General features: G+C 37.1%; 1 protein-coding gene across 9 annotated transcripts in view; it reads right to left on the reverse strand.

Moving 5' to 3' along the window:
- The window catches only part of PCNX1 (pecanex 1), a 211,224-nt gene that overhangs the window by 139,930 nt on the left and 55,579 nt on the right, over positions 1–15,715 (reverse strand). For 8 of the 9 annotated variants that reach the window (XM_050797302.1, XM_050797310.1, XM_050797309.1 and 5 more), the window contains 3 exons: positions 15,284–15,329; positions 14,416–14,505; positions 4,601–6,310 (listed from right to left, as the gene is read on the reverse strand). In XM_050797302.1, coding sequence (XP_050653259.1) covers positions 4,601–6,310; positions 14,416–14,505; positions 15,284–15,329 — 1,846 coding nt within the window. Of the gene's footprint in view, positions 1–4,600; positions 6,311–7,164; positions 7,263–14,415; positions 14,506–15,283; positions 15,330–15,715 lie in introns of those variants that run through there. The other variant, XM_050797311.1, reaches the window with a different exon arrangement.

Below are 15,715 nucleotides of genomic sequence, written 5' to 3' on the forward strand. Positions count from 1 at the left end.
AGGTCTAGACGGTTATTATTCCCGTTTTACAGTTGAGGAAATTGAGGCACAGATTTTTTTTTTTTTTTTTTTTTTTTTTTTTTTTTTTGAGACGGAGTCTCACTCTGTTGCCCAGGCTGGAGTGCAGTGGCCGGATCTCAGCTCACTGCAAGCTCCGCCTCCCGGGTTTACGCCATTCTCCTGCTTCAGCCTCCCGAGTAGCTGGGACTACAGGCGCCCGCCACCACGCCCGGCTAGTTTTTTGTATTTTTTAGTAGAGACGGGGTTTCACCGGGTTAGCCAGGATGGTCTCGATCTCCTGACCTTGTGATCCGCCCGTCTCAGCCTCCCAAAGTGCTGGGATTACAGGCTTGAGCCACCGCGCCCGGCCAGCAGATTTAATGACCTGCCAGAATATTAAGACAGTAATTAGAGGTAGTATGAAAATGTAACCGTTTGATGCCCAGAACCTCACTGCTGAGAGAAAGAAAAACACTGTAATGTTTGTTCCTACTTGACAAAATCAGGCATGGGCTGGTTTTGGGAATTCTATATACAAACATGTATTTGCTTCACCAATAAACACCTCTTTTCTTGATATTGTTGTAAAGGAAGATAATTTTGCCAAACCTATTTTGCTGTATTTCATGAGCCGCCTTCTATGCGGTTTTATATATGTCTAAGCTTTTTTCACAGTAAAGAACATCTTTCCTTAATGAAATCAAGGTCAGCCACATATACAATGAGTATAGCATTATACTTTAATACAGTATTAAGTTATGCTATTATGATGTCCTTGAACACTATTAAAATTAAAACAAAATCTGCCCCTGCATTTAATGACCACGCACTGCAGGGTTTCCTGCTTTGGCTTGTAGAGCTATTACAGCTCCTCTTTCAGGGTTAGCTGTGTATTTCTTCTGCTGTCATTACTTCAGCTTCTATAAGTACCCATCCCTTCTACTAATTTGCTGCTTCTAACTTTCCATGTGGACTCGGAAATCAGAAAATTAAGTTTATTAGACTTGAGAGTCCTTCTATTTAGTAAATTACAAAAACTATAATTTGCATTTTCTTGTCTGTTTACTGGTCTTTATCTTCTATCTAATGCTCAATGATATTTGGGTACAAAATAACACACCTTCAATTTATGTGTATAGCACAAACCCTCATAAATTTTTTATTGAAAAGATCTGACTTTTCTTTAAATAATTGTTTCTTTAAAGATTATCTTTGGTTCCCAACACAATATTATATTAGGATCCTATTTCATGCTTACAGAATAGTGACTCAAACATTATATTTAAAATAAATTTCACAGAGAAATAGAGGTTAAACAATTCAGAAAAAAGCACAAAGAATAATAAGTAAACACAAACCTCTCCACTCGGGCTATTCTTTGTAATCCATTAAGTGATACAGAAAATATGCTATAATAACAGTATTGAATCACACAGGAAATAAGTTTAAATGGCTCAAAAGAAAAGGACTTCATTAAAAGTAATACAGGGTAGAAAACACAGGACATTTTTCTGCCATATAGCTTGTATGTAGTTTTCATTTCTTAAAATATTAGTCATAAATTAAAGATATGACTTATAATTTAAAAAGAAAAATTAAGTACAAAACAAGAGATCAACAGAAAATGACTTAGTTTGAACTTAAAATATATTTCCTGTCTCAGTAATCACAAACCATTATTGATGAAATTCAGTTATAACCAAAGAACTTGATTAATGATGACAGGGCATATGAAAACAATCACTTGTTATGTGACTAAAAAAGATAAGTTATATGACATACTACTGCCAAAATAACGTTAAAATCCCTGTCACTTAATTGATGTTAATAAAAAATGTTTTTCCTATTAGCATTATGTAAGATACTAGGGAATCAGATATTTTTTATTTTTACTAATGAGTTTCACAACGGCACACTTAGACTATCTCTAGTTTATTTCTACATTTAATCATTTTCTTCTACTTTAATTTTATACCACTGAATTAATAAGGTTAAAGGACAGGCTACATTGTGTAGCATAACTAACTGGCCTTGAATAGTCACAGCAGCACTAGTAAGCATTTACTGTGTGCCAGGCACTGTTATAAGCATTTTCGTGTATTAACTGCCTAGTCCTCACAACAACCCTATGAGATAGATACTATAATCATCTCGTTCTAAGATGAGGAAGCTGAGGTTTATAAGTAGATTTCCTAGAGTCACAACAGTGGAGCCCACATATTAACAAAGGTATTTGACTCCATGTCACTAAACTAGATTACCTCCTATTTTAGAGTACTTTATTTTAGTACTTTAAAGTATATTTCCTGAATTCCATCTCTCCACACTACCACCACCACCTACCTTAAAATAAAACGAAAAGAAATTGGTTATCCACACCTTCATATTCTTCAGGACAAAATCTATCTATGGCTTATGCCTAGGTATATGAATGGCCAAGCAGTAACATGATTGGTTGACAGGTTTCAGTAGTACAGTATGTAAGGGAGGACAGCCCAGAAACATTTCTTCTAAATTGTCAGACAGTGCTATAACAGGTAATGTTAACATAAACAAATATCTTTAAACAGTATTTGAGAGTCTCTGTAATTTTTAAATAATGAGAACCAAAACAAATCCCCTCCCACCACCTCCAAACTTTCAAAAAGCCCAAATAAACACCCAACAAAACCCCTATATTTAGTTATGATAAAAACCAATTAAAAAACTCCCAACACATTTAAGTGCTTTAGTTTTGCTCTTATTTGTATTCTAAACCCAGTGAAGCTCAAATAAAAATAGCCTTTGCAATGCCTTCCCTAGGCAAAAAAAAAAGTTTTTAAACAGCACACAGACTATTACATTTCTTCCACCAAAGAAGATATTTTTATTTCATTATTTCTTATTAACATTTAATGGAGTTATTTAAATAAATAAAAAGAAATGAGTACAAACAAAAGAAAACAAAAGCTAGAGCCTGGAAAAACGAGGGCTAATACAGCTTAAAGAACAGCACTGAGAAGCAAATAACACCTTTCAAGTAACTTTTCCTAAAAAACAGTACCCATGAAAAGGAAATGACATTTCAAATATAAAGGTATGAATTTACTACATACTTTTGTACATATTTTTTCAGTATTTACTTTTCAGTAATATTTTTCTACCATAGCATGTTCACTTAAAATTCATTTTGATAACTTTAAAAATTAAGCTATATTTTAAAATCCAGTGGTTTCCTGCATACTGTGAACATACCTGATATAATTTGTGGGAGAAATCACTACAAGCATTTCAGGTTGTTTACAAAAAAAGAGAACTATATCCAGGTCAAACACTCGAGAGAATTTAATTACTCTATTGTCACCAAATGGTTATAACCACTTCAGATATAGTTAGTTCTCAATGTTTAGGTTTGATAAACTACATTTTTCTTCAGGTACTAGATAATTTCTTTATGTTCCCATTAGAAATAATCTGGCTAGAAACTTCACCCAAAAAAATCTAGGAAAATGTTTACCACAACATGGACTTTTAAAATACTTTGGGTGAAATTAACATCTTTGAGAAAAAGCATATATTCATATGTTTCAGAATGTTTGTACAAACAAAATCCAGCTTAACTTTTAATAAGTGACTGAACATTACTATATCAAACAGACTATAAACTTTAAAGACAGAAGCATAAATAAAGGGAATGGGGGTAGAGGCTAAAAAAACTAAGGTACTAACAACAAAAGACCTGATTTTTCTGATTCTATTCAAGAAGCAGATTCCATAAAAACCAGAACCAAATAAACAAACTATCTTGGACAGAAGAAAACAGCAAAATAACAACTCTGAAATAAAGAGGTCAACACACACACTGACAGAATATAAAATCACCTATCCAAATTTGCACAATTCTCCAAAAACCTGAAATAAATAAGCTATTACTTTAACCAGAACACCATCACTGTTATTATGGAGGCATCTTACATCAATTAATGGATACCAAATGCCAATATAAACTACACATCTGAATTTAATAAACTTTAAGAATAACGTGTGAAATTATAGAAAAAAAATAGTATTTTCCTAACACCTGAACCTTGAGTAAGCAAGAAATAAAACCAAAGATACAGACTTAAAAAAAGAACCACAATTCTCAATGTACATAATCAGATTTAAAGCAATATTTGGAAAACTCTTATATAACAGGCTGAGTGATCTAACTTTGAAAGTTCAGTGTCATATACTGTATAAGAGATGACTGAAACTGGTTTGGTGCCCTTAAATAACTACATATTTTATTGTTGCTATTGTTATAAAAAGGAAGAGGGCTAATTTTTATTATTCCCAGCAAAATATTAACAGGTGGCAACTGGCTTAGAAACTGGTGTTCTTGACACCATCAAGAACAAATTGACATATTCAAGTATTGCAACCAAAAAAATACATTCTTGGGGTTCATACCAAAACCTTTTCTAAGATAACCACCTACTTCTCCATTCAAGAAAGCTTATTTTAATAACACAGTGGAAGGGGTAATATTAACAGAAGCATATTTTAGTAAGTACTACTCTAATTAATAGTATGAAAAAGCAGTGACTCTTAGAGAAATCTCTTCTTACAGTTCACTTACCTCCACTGACTGCATCTTGCTCTTCCCCTTCAGGAAATGCAACCTGGTTTGGCAAGCTATTCCTAGATCGAGTGACTGTCTCTAACTGGGAAGCCCGTCCTAATAAAGATAGCTCATCTAGCACCTCTCCCTCTTTGGCCTCAAGATCTGATTTTGAAGTGGTTAAGGGCTTTATACTTTCAGGTGCCATTAACCTGTTTGAGTCATTCAAACATGCTACTGTGCCACTGTCCAGGCTCAACACTCGGGCACGAGTCTTGGCACTATTTGTGCTAGAAGTCCGTCGTGTTGCACGCTTTTTGCTGGTTCCTTCAGGAACCAAATGAGCTTTGTGTGTGTGTTCAGAGTCTGTGCCCCTTTCTTTATGAGTGTGTTTGGTCTTTAGAGCACTGTATCTGCCCTCAGGAGACTGACAGGAATGAGAAGTAGTGCTAGATGAGCTATCACTGCTGAACTGGTGAGCAGACTGAACACTTGATGCTCTACTCAAGTCACTTTGATCACTAGAGTCTTCGTCATGACAAAATATAGCACTGTGTGGCTTGGTGCCAGAAACTCCTCGAAAGCAAACATAGTCCCTATGCCGGCTTGAATCAAAACTGCTAGCCCGTTTTTTTCCTGTCCGTCTCCTGCCTGACTTGTGGGCAGAAGCTGTCCGATGGATTACGCTAGAAGATTTAGGTCGAACATCCCCTTCCTTTTGCTTTCCACCAACATCTTTACACACTTTGGAATCCACAGAAACAGCTGACTTATCACTCTTCTCTTCTTTGTTTTCCGGAGTGTTCCCAGGTGGTCTGTCCCCTTGGGAAGTAAATTCATTTGCATGGGGATTTTTATTGGCTTCTTCAGATGCAGAGGGGCTGAGACCTCTCTGGTTGTGCACCTCTTCAGAGGGGGTGGGGTCCTTGGCCTCATGAACCTCACTGTTGGTACTCGCTTCCATGGCAATCTTTTCACTGCTAGTCCTTTTGTCACTGGCACAGCTATTCTTCTCCTCTGGGCCTGCACAGCACTCCTTTTTCCTCCCACTTTTTGTTCCTGCTTTAGGAGACTCCTCATGCTCTGACAAGACGCTCTCTACGTGAGTTGAGCTGGTCTGCTCACTTTTATAGCTGCTGACAGTACTGTTAGTGTCCCGGTCCGTTCCACTACAGTAGCTTTCTGTTGACCCACTACTCCGTGTGCTCAGGCTCCTCAAGCTGTCCATGCTTTTTTCTGCTTTCAAAGGTTTGCTCTTCCCACTTTTTGTGGGTGGCTGAGAAGTATTGATTTTCAAGTCACCAGCAAGCTGAAATTCCCCAGATAAACCAGAATTTTCCACCAAGGATTCTTTGGATCCAGAAAGAGGCTTGGAAGATTCTAACTCACTAACTGGATCTAACCCACGTCTTTGCTGATAAAGGGGAAAATCATTCATTGAAGTGTCTGGAAAAGCTACAGCAGAGCTAGAAGTCCGTGGTACACCTCGCGGCCGGTGGTCTTTTCTATAAGAGTGTGAGTGTAAAGGTACAAGAGAAGCTACTTCTGTGTCACAGGCGCTGGACAGAGACTGATCAACATGGTGGTGGTGCTGGTTATGACTTGGCAGGCTCACTTTGTCACTGAAGTCCCTTGGCAAGTCCTGTCCACAAGAGGATAAGGAAGGCTGAATAGAGATGAAGGAGTCATTGGAGACAAGACGAAAGAGCTTCCGATCAGTTGCCAAATCTGTTTCAAACACATGTTTGGAAATGTTAAAATAAATGTATGATCTGCTTTTCTACTGTTTCACAATGGAAAGAATTCACTGCATACAGTAAATCAAGTATAAACAATTTCTCAAGTAGTTCACCAAAGAGCTGCTTTCTGTTTCACAGCTGCACAAAGAAAGCATTCTACTCACGAACTGAACTGAACTGAACTTCCAAACTTTGAGTTCTTCAATTGGCCTCAGAAAGAGTTCTATAGACTATCAACAATAAAATAAGAGGCAACAAAGGATTATACTTAAAATAGGCCTGGATTTCTAGGCAAGCTCTGTCTACAACTTACTAACTTGGTAACTTTGGGTTACCCCCTGTAAATCTGTTTCCTTATTTGTAAAACGGGACATCAACTTCACTGAGTCATAGGCAAGGAAATAACTGAGCTAATAACATATATTGCTTGACACAATGCCGTCACAATTAAAGGTGGCTATCATTATTTTACCTAACACAATATTAAAATCCTTTCAAAAAGCTAACACAATTATTTTACAAATCAAGAAAACCTAGAGTAATCAGAAACAAACCAACAAAAATAGGCTGACCAATGCCCAAACGAGATATAATGATGTTAAGACATCCTCTTGCTGTTCAGAATGGTAAAAACAGCAATAATTACAGAGTAAAATATTGAATTTTTATCTTTCATTATTGGTATAGCAATTATAAAATACTTCATGAAAAAAATACTTATATTCTTGTATCTGTAAGATCACTGCTTTAACCTTCCATCCAGACCAGTGATTAGTGACTTATCATACATACTATATATATAAATGTAAATATAGATATAAATCAATGCACCTACCTACCTACCTACATTGTAATTTATCTTGGAATATAGCTTGACAACCAAACTGCAAAATAGCTGATTTTTAAATATATGTTTTGCCAGACAAGGACATTTGAACCTGCTGTTAGTTCAATAAAAATAAAAATTATTGTCTTATTTGTCATAGATGGATAGACGAAGTAAAATAATAGATTCTATAGTAAATCTGAGTCTTCCCAGTAGAATCTCAATGACCAAAGTAGACATTTCTCCCTAAGATTAAAAGAAAGGAATGAGTTATTAAAAATGTTTATGTACTTTTTAAAAATCTAAATGTAGATTTTGCTATGATTAATTAATTAAAAACTCACGGATAGCCTCTGGAGTGTACCATAAAAATTGGAGTTTATAAATGTCCAATTATACTTTATCTTACGTTTTAAAGTTTTCAAGGTAAGTAAAACCCATGTTCTCTATTATTTTCCCAACACAGCTGCTACAGTGGTTGGGTTCTTATATCTTCTAAATATCAAAATTTAAAAGCTAGCATTGTATTTTTTGTAGTATTAAATTATATAGAGATATAATTAAATAGAGATATAGTTATTTCTAAAAACTCTATATCTCTAATAAAGCAACTATCAGTTGGTGTGATATTCACATTTCAAGGATATGAATTTTACAGAAAACTTAGCGACTCTGAGCAAGTAGTTGAAAATCACTAAATCTAAGATAACAAAAGATTTTTTAAATGCTAATGATCAAAACCAACTTCCTTCTGAGGAATTGATAAAACAGAAATGTAAGTATTTCACTTTAAAAGACACAGCCAAACTTACTTTAATACATGCACTTTTTTCAATACTGCTAAACAAATATACCACAAAAGGTTAAATTTTGTCAGAAAAAACTTAGGTGGTTTCAGGAAATTTTCAAGTAAATACATTTTTTCTTACTGTTACCCATATGAAAAAAAATTATATCAAAGTTAAGAGGCTCAAATCAACACAAAGAGATACTATTTTTCATCAAATCAAACTTTTTTAAAACAATTGTTATTAGTGGCATTTAGAATAAGAAAGGCATACTGCTCATGGTGGTACCAACTGGTGTAACCTTCTTAAAGCAATCTCGCAATATGGCCAAGGAACTTGAAAAGGTATTCTTAAATTGAAGGTAAGAAATCGTTGCTAAAGGATAGAGTCAAATATGCGTCCAAGGTTTTAGCACAAAGTTGTTCATGTCATGTTATTATAAAAGTTCTTAAAACAGAAAAGTATAACAATGTCCTATAAATAATGGTTGAAAATGTAGTCCACTAATAATTTCATACAGGCACAAAAAAAAATTTCAAAGATTATGTAATAATATGAGAAAATAATTCAGTGAAAAAGGTAGCACTGGCCAGGTGCAATGGCTCATGCCTGTAATCCCAGTACTTTGGGAGGCCAAGGCAGATGGATCATGAGGTCAGGAGTTCGAGATCAGCCTGGCCAACGTGGTGAAACCCCGTCTCTACTAAAAATAGAAAAATTAGCCGGGTGTGGAGGTGGGTGCCTGTAATCCCAGCTACTTGAGAGAGTGAAGCAGGAGAATTGCTTGAACCCGGGAGGCGAAGGTTGCAGTGAGTTGAGATTTCACCACTGCACTCCAGCCTGGGCAACAGAGCAAGACTCAGTCTCAAAAAAAAAAAAAAAAAATCCAGTTCTGTAAGTTTAAATGAATGCTAATGGAATACGTGCATATATTTTTATAAATGTGAAAAGTGATATACCACAGTTAGCCATAGAAAGAAATAACATCCTGATACATGCTAGAATAAGGTAAGTGAAAGAAGCCAGACACATTAAAAAAAACACATATAATTGTGTTTATATGAAATGTCCAGAATAGGCAAATTCATAGAAACAGAAAGTAAACTGGAGGTTGTCAGGGGCTGCTTGAAGAGGAAATGGGGAGTGTAATGGGTGCAGGTTTCTTTCTGCGTAATGAAAATGTTCTTGATTTAGATAGTGGTGATGGATGCATAATATTCTAAAAACCACTGAATTATATCAAAGCAAAAAAAATATGAAAAAAAGTGATATGCAAAAAGAAGTTTCTCAGTGGCAGAGGTATAAATTTTTTCTTCATACTTAACTATATTTTCTAAAGTTAACATATATATTACTTTTATAAACAAAAATTGTACCTTCTTTCTCTCTCTGATCATCCCCATCGATTATGGATAATAATCAATTATACAAACATGCTGTTATTTACAAAATCGAAATCCCTCCTTTATCTTTACTTCTCCTGCTTGCTATCATCTTTACAAACATTCACTGAAAGAGTTGTCTATATTCATTGTCTGATTCTTCCCCTCCAATTCTCTCTTTGTATTCCAATTTAACTCCCCTAAGACTGTGCTTATCAAGGTCACCGACACCCTCTACACTGTTCAATCCAATGGTCAGGTCTCAGTCTTCCCGTCACCTGACCTATAAGCAGCACGTGATGAAGGTGGCCAGTCCATTCTCCTTGATCACACGGGGATAACAGTCTTGCTTTTCCTTTGATCTCACTAATTGTTCCTACTCAGTCTCCTGGACTTCTTAAACTAAAGAGGCACAGGGTTCAGATCTTAAAACTTTTCACTTTTTCTTTTCTTCTCTTCTTTTGAGACAGAGTCTTGCTCTGTCACTCAGGCTGGAGTGCAGTGGTGCAATCATGGCTCACTGCAGTCTTGATCTCCCAGGCTCAAGCAATCCTCCTGCCTCAGCCTCTCAAGTAGCTGGGCCACAGGTGCACAGCACCACACCCATGTAATTTTTTACAGTTTTTCTTAGAGACAGGGTTTCACCATGTTGCCCAGGCTGGTACTGAACTCCTGGCCTCAAGCAACCCTCCCACCTTGGCCTCTCAAAGTGCTGGGATTACAGGTGTGAGCATGGCACCCAGCTAGAACTTTTCACTTTTCTACCTATACCCCTCTTTGTAAATCTCATCCAGTTCTCTATCCCCATGACAAACCAAAATTCAAAAATACCTGTAACTAGTTCCTCTACTTTCTACCCAGCCCTCATATTCACATGGGTCTGAAGTTCTGATCTTGGAAAGGGAAGACATGAGCAAGAGGTAGGGAAACTGTAGATTATCTTAGAAGTGAAAAAGTTGAAGATACACCCCAATATCCTGTTTTCCCCCAGTTATCCTGAATCAGGTGACAAAATGAGTGTCAACTAATCAACTAACTGTTAACCAACTAACTAAAGGCCATTGTCCTGTAAATCCAAACCACAGGAGTAAGAGTCCCAAATGGTATTAAAGCCAGCATGAACATTTGCCACTAGGTGGCGCCAAACCATAGCTAGGAAAAGGGATTTGGATCAAGAAGTCAGGCCACAGAAACCCCAAGCAGCTAACAAGTATACTTGCCCTGATACTTCATCAACTTCATAATACCCAACCCCTTAACTGATATGACTGATTTTTGTTGTTTTTATTTATCCACTGACAACTCCTGAATCTAAAACCCCCAACCCAGACCTCTTATCTGAAATCTGGACCTATCTACTCATTGCTGTATACAGGTCTAACAGCACCTGATATGCCCTGAACTGAACTCCCTAACTTACCCTCCATGCTCTCCCCACCCCGAATCTGCTCCTCCTCAGTCTTCCCCGCTTCAGGTGGCAGGCCCCCATCCTCCCTGATGCTTAACTCAAAAGCCTTTGAGTCATCCATGACCACTACTTCTCTCACACAGTATATCCAAATCCATAACCTATCTTTTTAGTATCTTACACACACACAGTCAGACTACTTCTCACTACTCTGATCTGTGCTCTGGATTGCTGCAATCATCTGCTAAGTGAGCTCCTGCTTCAACTTTTGCCCCTTTTAAAATATTCCTCAGAATAGGAGCCAGAGTGATTCCGCCGAAATGAAATACAACCCTTTAGCAGTTCCTCATCTCACTCAGAATTAAAATTAGCACACTTAAGATGGCTTACAAAACTCCATACTGTTTGGCCCTTCACTTACTCTGAGCCAGCCACAATATTTCTCAAACTTGACAGGCATGCGCCCGCTTTGGGGCTTTGCCCTTGTTGTTCCCTCTGCGTGGAGGGGGCCCCTCCCCTCAGATATCCTGAGAGCTCACTCCTCCTTCTTCAGGTCTTTGCTCTCAGAGAGGCTTGCCCTCAACTGCTCTATTTAAAATTAAAGTTTCCCTAGTCCCCACCAATCCCTATCTTCTGTCTCTACTTACTACAGTATATGTTGATTTCTACCGGTATGATTCCATATTAATAGTATGGAAGCCACATGAGAGTGGAACTTTTTGTCTTTTTGTTCACTGATTTACTTCCAGTACTTAAAACAGTGCCAAGAGTACTCAACAATATTTTTTAAATGTTAAATATACGGAAAAATGTTGCATGATAAAAGCAAGTTTTAAAACTATATGAAAGTAGTATAGTATAGATTTTAAAAAGCCTAATTCAAAACCAGATTTGGATTATAGGACTGTCACTTTGTAGCTGCGTGACTTTGAGCAAGTTTCTTATAACTTCTCTCTAAGCAGTAACATGTTCATCTGTAAAGTGAGAATAATAACAGTACCAACTTCAAACGTTTATAGTGAAGATTAACTGGGTAAATGCATATAAAATGCTTAGAAGAGGACTTAAACCAGGGGTTGACAAACTAAGCCCCATGAAGCCAAATCCAGCCCTCAAACTTGTTTCTGTAAACCAAATTTTAGGCTGGCACAGCCATGCCCACTATTTATGTATTGTTTATGACTCCTTTCACTCTACAGTGGCAGAGTTGAGTAGCTAAGTAGCAAGAGAGACCACATGGCCTACAAAGCTATTTGGTCCTTCACAGAAAAGTATGCCGACCCCAAACTTGACCAATAGTATGCACCCAGTGAATGTTAGACATCACTGTCTATGTTAATATATAGTTGCAAGGGTAGATCTGTGTGTATATAATTCCCAACCTACCAGACTATAAAAATCTTGTTTGTATATGGTACTTTCCAGATATAAAATAAGATATATAATCCCTAAACGCAAGGGCACCAACCCCTCTAAGATTATTATCTAGTTGTTGAGACACTGTGATGGTCTCATATTATAGAAAAGGATATTGTACTTCTCAAAGAAATTGATATTGACTGATTGATTGGTTGACTGATTGAGAGAGAGAGAAAGGGTCTCCCTCTGTTGCCCAGGCTGGAGTGCAGTGGCACTATCACAGCTTACTGCTACCTCAGCCTCCTGGGATCAAGCGATCCTCCCACCTCAGCCTCCCAAGTAGCTGAGACTATAGGCACATACCATCATGCCTGGCTAAATTTTTTTATTATTTTTTGTAGAGACAGGCATCTCACTATGTTACCCAGGCTGGATTCAAACTCCTGGACTCAAGCAATCCTCCTGTCTTGGCCTCCCAAAATGCTGGGGTTACAGGCATCAGCCACCACAGCCAGTTGATTCACCTTTAATTTTCTTTTTAAGTTTCCATACCACACAGTACGTACATACATATGTACGTACCTATGTATGTGTGTTTGTTTATTTATTTGAGTGTCACCCAGGCTGGAGTGCAGTCACATGATCTCGGCTCACTACAACCTCTGCCTCTCAGGTTCAAGCAATTCTCGTGCCTCAGCCTCCTGAGTAACTAGGATTACAGGTATGCACCACTATCCTGGATAATTTTTGTATTTTTAGTAGAGACAGGGTTTCGCCATGTTGCCCAGGCTGGTCTCAAACTCCACCCACCTCAGCCTCCCAAAGTGCTGGGATTACAGGCATGAGCCACTGTGCCCCGCCCACACAGTACATGTAAAGGTCTTTTCGGTTTTAGGAATGAGGTATAAGGTTAGATAAGAGAGTCCACAGAAGCAAAGAAACAATGAGAGGGTACGGTAACTCAAAAAAAGGAGAGAGTTACAATAATAAACTTAAAATTCCAACGGTAACAAAACATGCTTGTAAGAAATCAACCTGGGAAAAATATTAAATGAATGGGCAAATGTCATAATTTAGTTATCCGTTTGTAGCCTCATAAACAAGTTTCATAATTAAGAATAAAAAATTTGTCAGCCTGTCTGCCCATCAAACATCACCCGTAGGTTAATAAAAATAACAGGGTTATAACACGGTGGCAATAGTGAGAAAAGTTTCTAACCTAGTTCTGGTTCAGGTTCTGATTACAGAACTTTGGAAAATCTCCATTAGAAAATGGGGATGACATATCTGTTGCTTTATGTTTGAAAATTAGAAATCAAACATGAAAATGTGAGTTTAAAAAGACTCAATAAAATTCAAAATACTCATTTACAATTGAGTTGAAGAAAAAAAATCACAAATAGCCAAAATTTCTATTAACAATCTGCTACAGGAAGTTACCATGTTGGTAATAGATGCACGGTTTCTCAGTAGGTCCAACAGCAAGTTATTTCTCTGTGATATGGTTTGGCTATTTGTCCCCCTCCAAATTTCATGTGGATCACCAATGTTAGACGTGGGGCCTGGTGGGAGGTGTTTGAGTCATGAGGGTGGATCCTTCATGAATGGCTTGCTGCCACCTCTGCAGTAATGAGTGAATTCTCAGTTTATTAGTTCACACAAGAGCTGACTGTTTAACAGAGCAGGCATGGCACCCCTCCCCTCTCTCTTCTCATCCTCTCTCACCATGTGACATGCCAGCTCCCCTTCCCCTTCCACCATGATTGGAAGCTTCCTGAGGTTCTCACCAGAAGCAGATGCTGGCACCATGCTTCTTGTACAGCCTGAAGAACCGTAAGCCAAATATACCTCTTTTCTTTACAAGTTACCCAGTCTCAGGTATTTCTTTATAGCAATGCACATGAACTAAGACACTACATCAAAACTTATTGCTGTTTTTGCAGTTGGCAGGAGATGAAGCAGCTGGCATTTAGAGATTGTACCGAAGGAAAGTAACAGTTTTACATACTAGGTTATCCCTAAGCTGGGCTACTTGGTCTGACCAACTAAAAGAATAGCAGATTCTTATCTCCCATCTCATATTCACTCTGGGGCATATGCTCATAGAATTTCTCCATATTTATCTGGCAGAACATGTATAACTGAGTTCCAGTAAGCTAAAAACCTGTATAACTCTGTATTACTACTATCCCAGTAACATTTTATATTAATGTTTCCTTAAATACCATATTAAATTGTTATAAACTCCTGCCAGATTGTACACAGTATATTCTACAAATTAACTCTGATCACCACAGTATATGACATCATGGTAAAGTATAATGTTCTTACCTTGTTCTTCACTTCCTTCCTTACAAAGACTAGAACTTTGGCCCAGACTTAAACTGATATCATCAGAAGTCTTGGCAGTGTCTGTATCTCCTACAAAGTTAAGAGAAACATGTGAGGACCTTACATTAACAGTAAGGCTGTAGTGTGGCCCAACCAAGGAAGTATTAATACATCAAGGAGTACTGATGTCTATCAACTAAAGCAGTTTTTGTGTATCAAAGATTACAATAATGGAAGATGCACTGAACTAACAGGAAGTATCATGGACTATCAGAGCATTTAATTATTCTCACAGAACTACAAACCAAACAATATAACATGGAAAGCTTCAAAATGTAAACTAATCAAACTATTTCTTTAAAAACAAGTGGATTTTTAAAAGGAATGCAAATTACATAACTCGAACCAACATGAATTTCCTTCCCAGGGAAAATTAGTAACCTAAAAAACTGTAGGGTAAAAACAATATGAATTATCTGAATAGATCAAACAGCAGAAAATAACTTACTTTTTTTTGTTGTTTCATTTGTGCCCATATTCAAAGGTTTCACATCAAATTATTTAGTTTTCCATGAACCCCACCAAAACCCACAAAAGTGTTTTCCCTCTAAGGCAAGGAAGTTTCTTGTAGATCAAAACTTATGTAATTCATGCAATGTAATGTAAGTGGTCACTTTTGTGAAATTTGGATGATGAAAGAGAACACAATTTAAGTCAAGCAACCTTTAATAAGATAAATAATTTTATCTATAAAATAATTTAAAGAATGATTTTTTTCATTACATTTGAAAGTACAGTACTGTTACCTTCACTACAACCAAAATGAAAGGGAAAGTCAGGGGCAACTTTTAAGTTAGATCACACCTACCTTTAATAGTTGCTGCTGTTCCAAGACGCGAGGAACCAGATCCAATCTGAAAATATGACATGAAGTAAGTAAAACTAATTAAAATGCTAGCTATGTCATTATCAATACAGACTAGCAAGATTATCAAACAAAATTATATGACCAAAACATGTTATTGGTCACTTTTATCAATATTAAAAGATACTTGTTGGACAAGCTCTATTGGAGCCACTTAACCTGTTGGCTGTGGCACAGGCTGCACGTGTCTTACTGATGTGCAGAGCTACCCAATCCCTCTGTGTGCTCAGGACTGATGGAGCCCCACCAAAAGCCAGATCCTCCAATCTCAAGCAACTCATGTCACACAACTATCATTTTTATACTACACCATGATATGTTCATGTTATAAACAAAAGCAAAACCAGGCTTTATGTCTACCTGAAATACATTTAG

This window comes from Macaca thibetana, chromosome 7, assembly GCF_024542745.1.
Source record: "Macaca thibetana thibetana isolate TM-01 chromosome 7, ASM2454274v1, whole genome shotgun sequence".
Lineage (NCBI taxonomy): Eukaryota > Metazoa > Chordata > Mammalia > Primates > Cercopithecidae > Macaca > Macaca thibetana.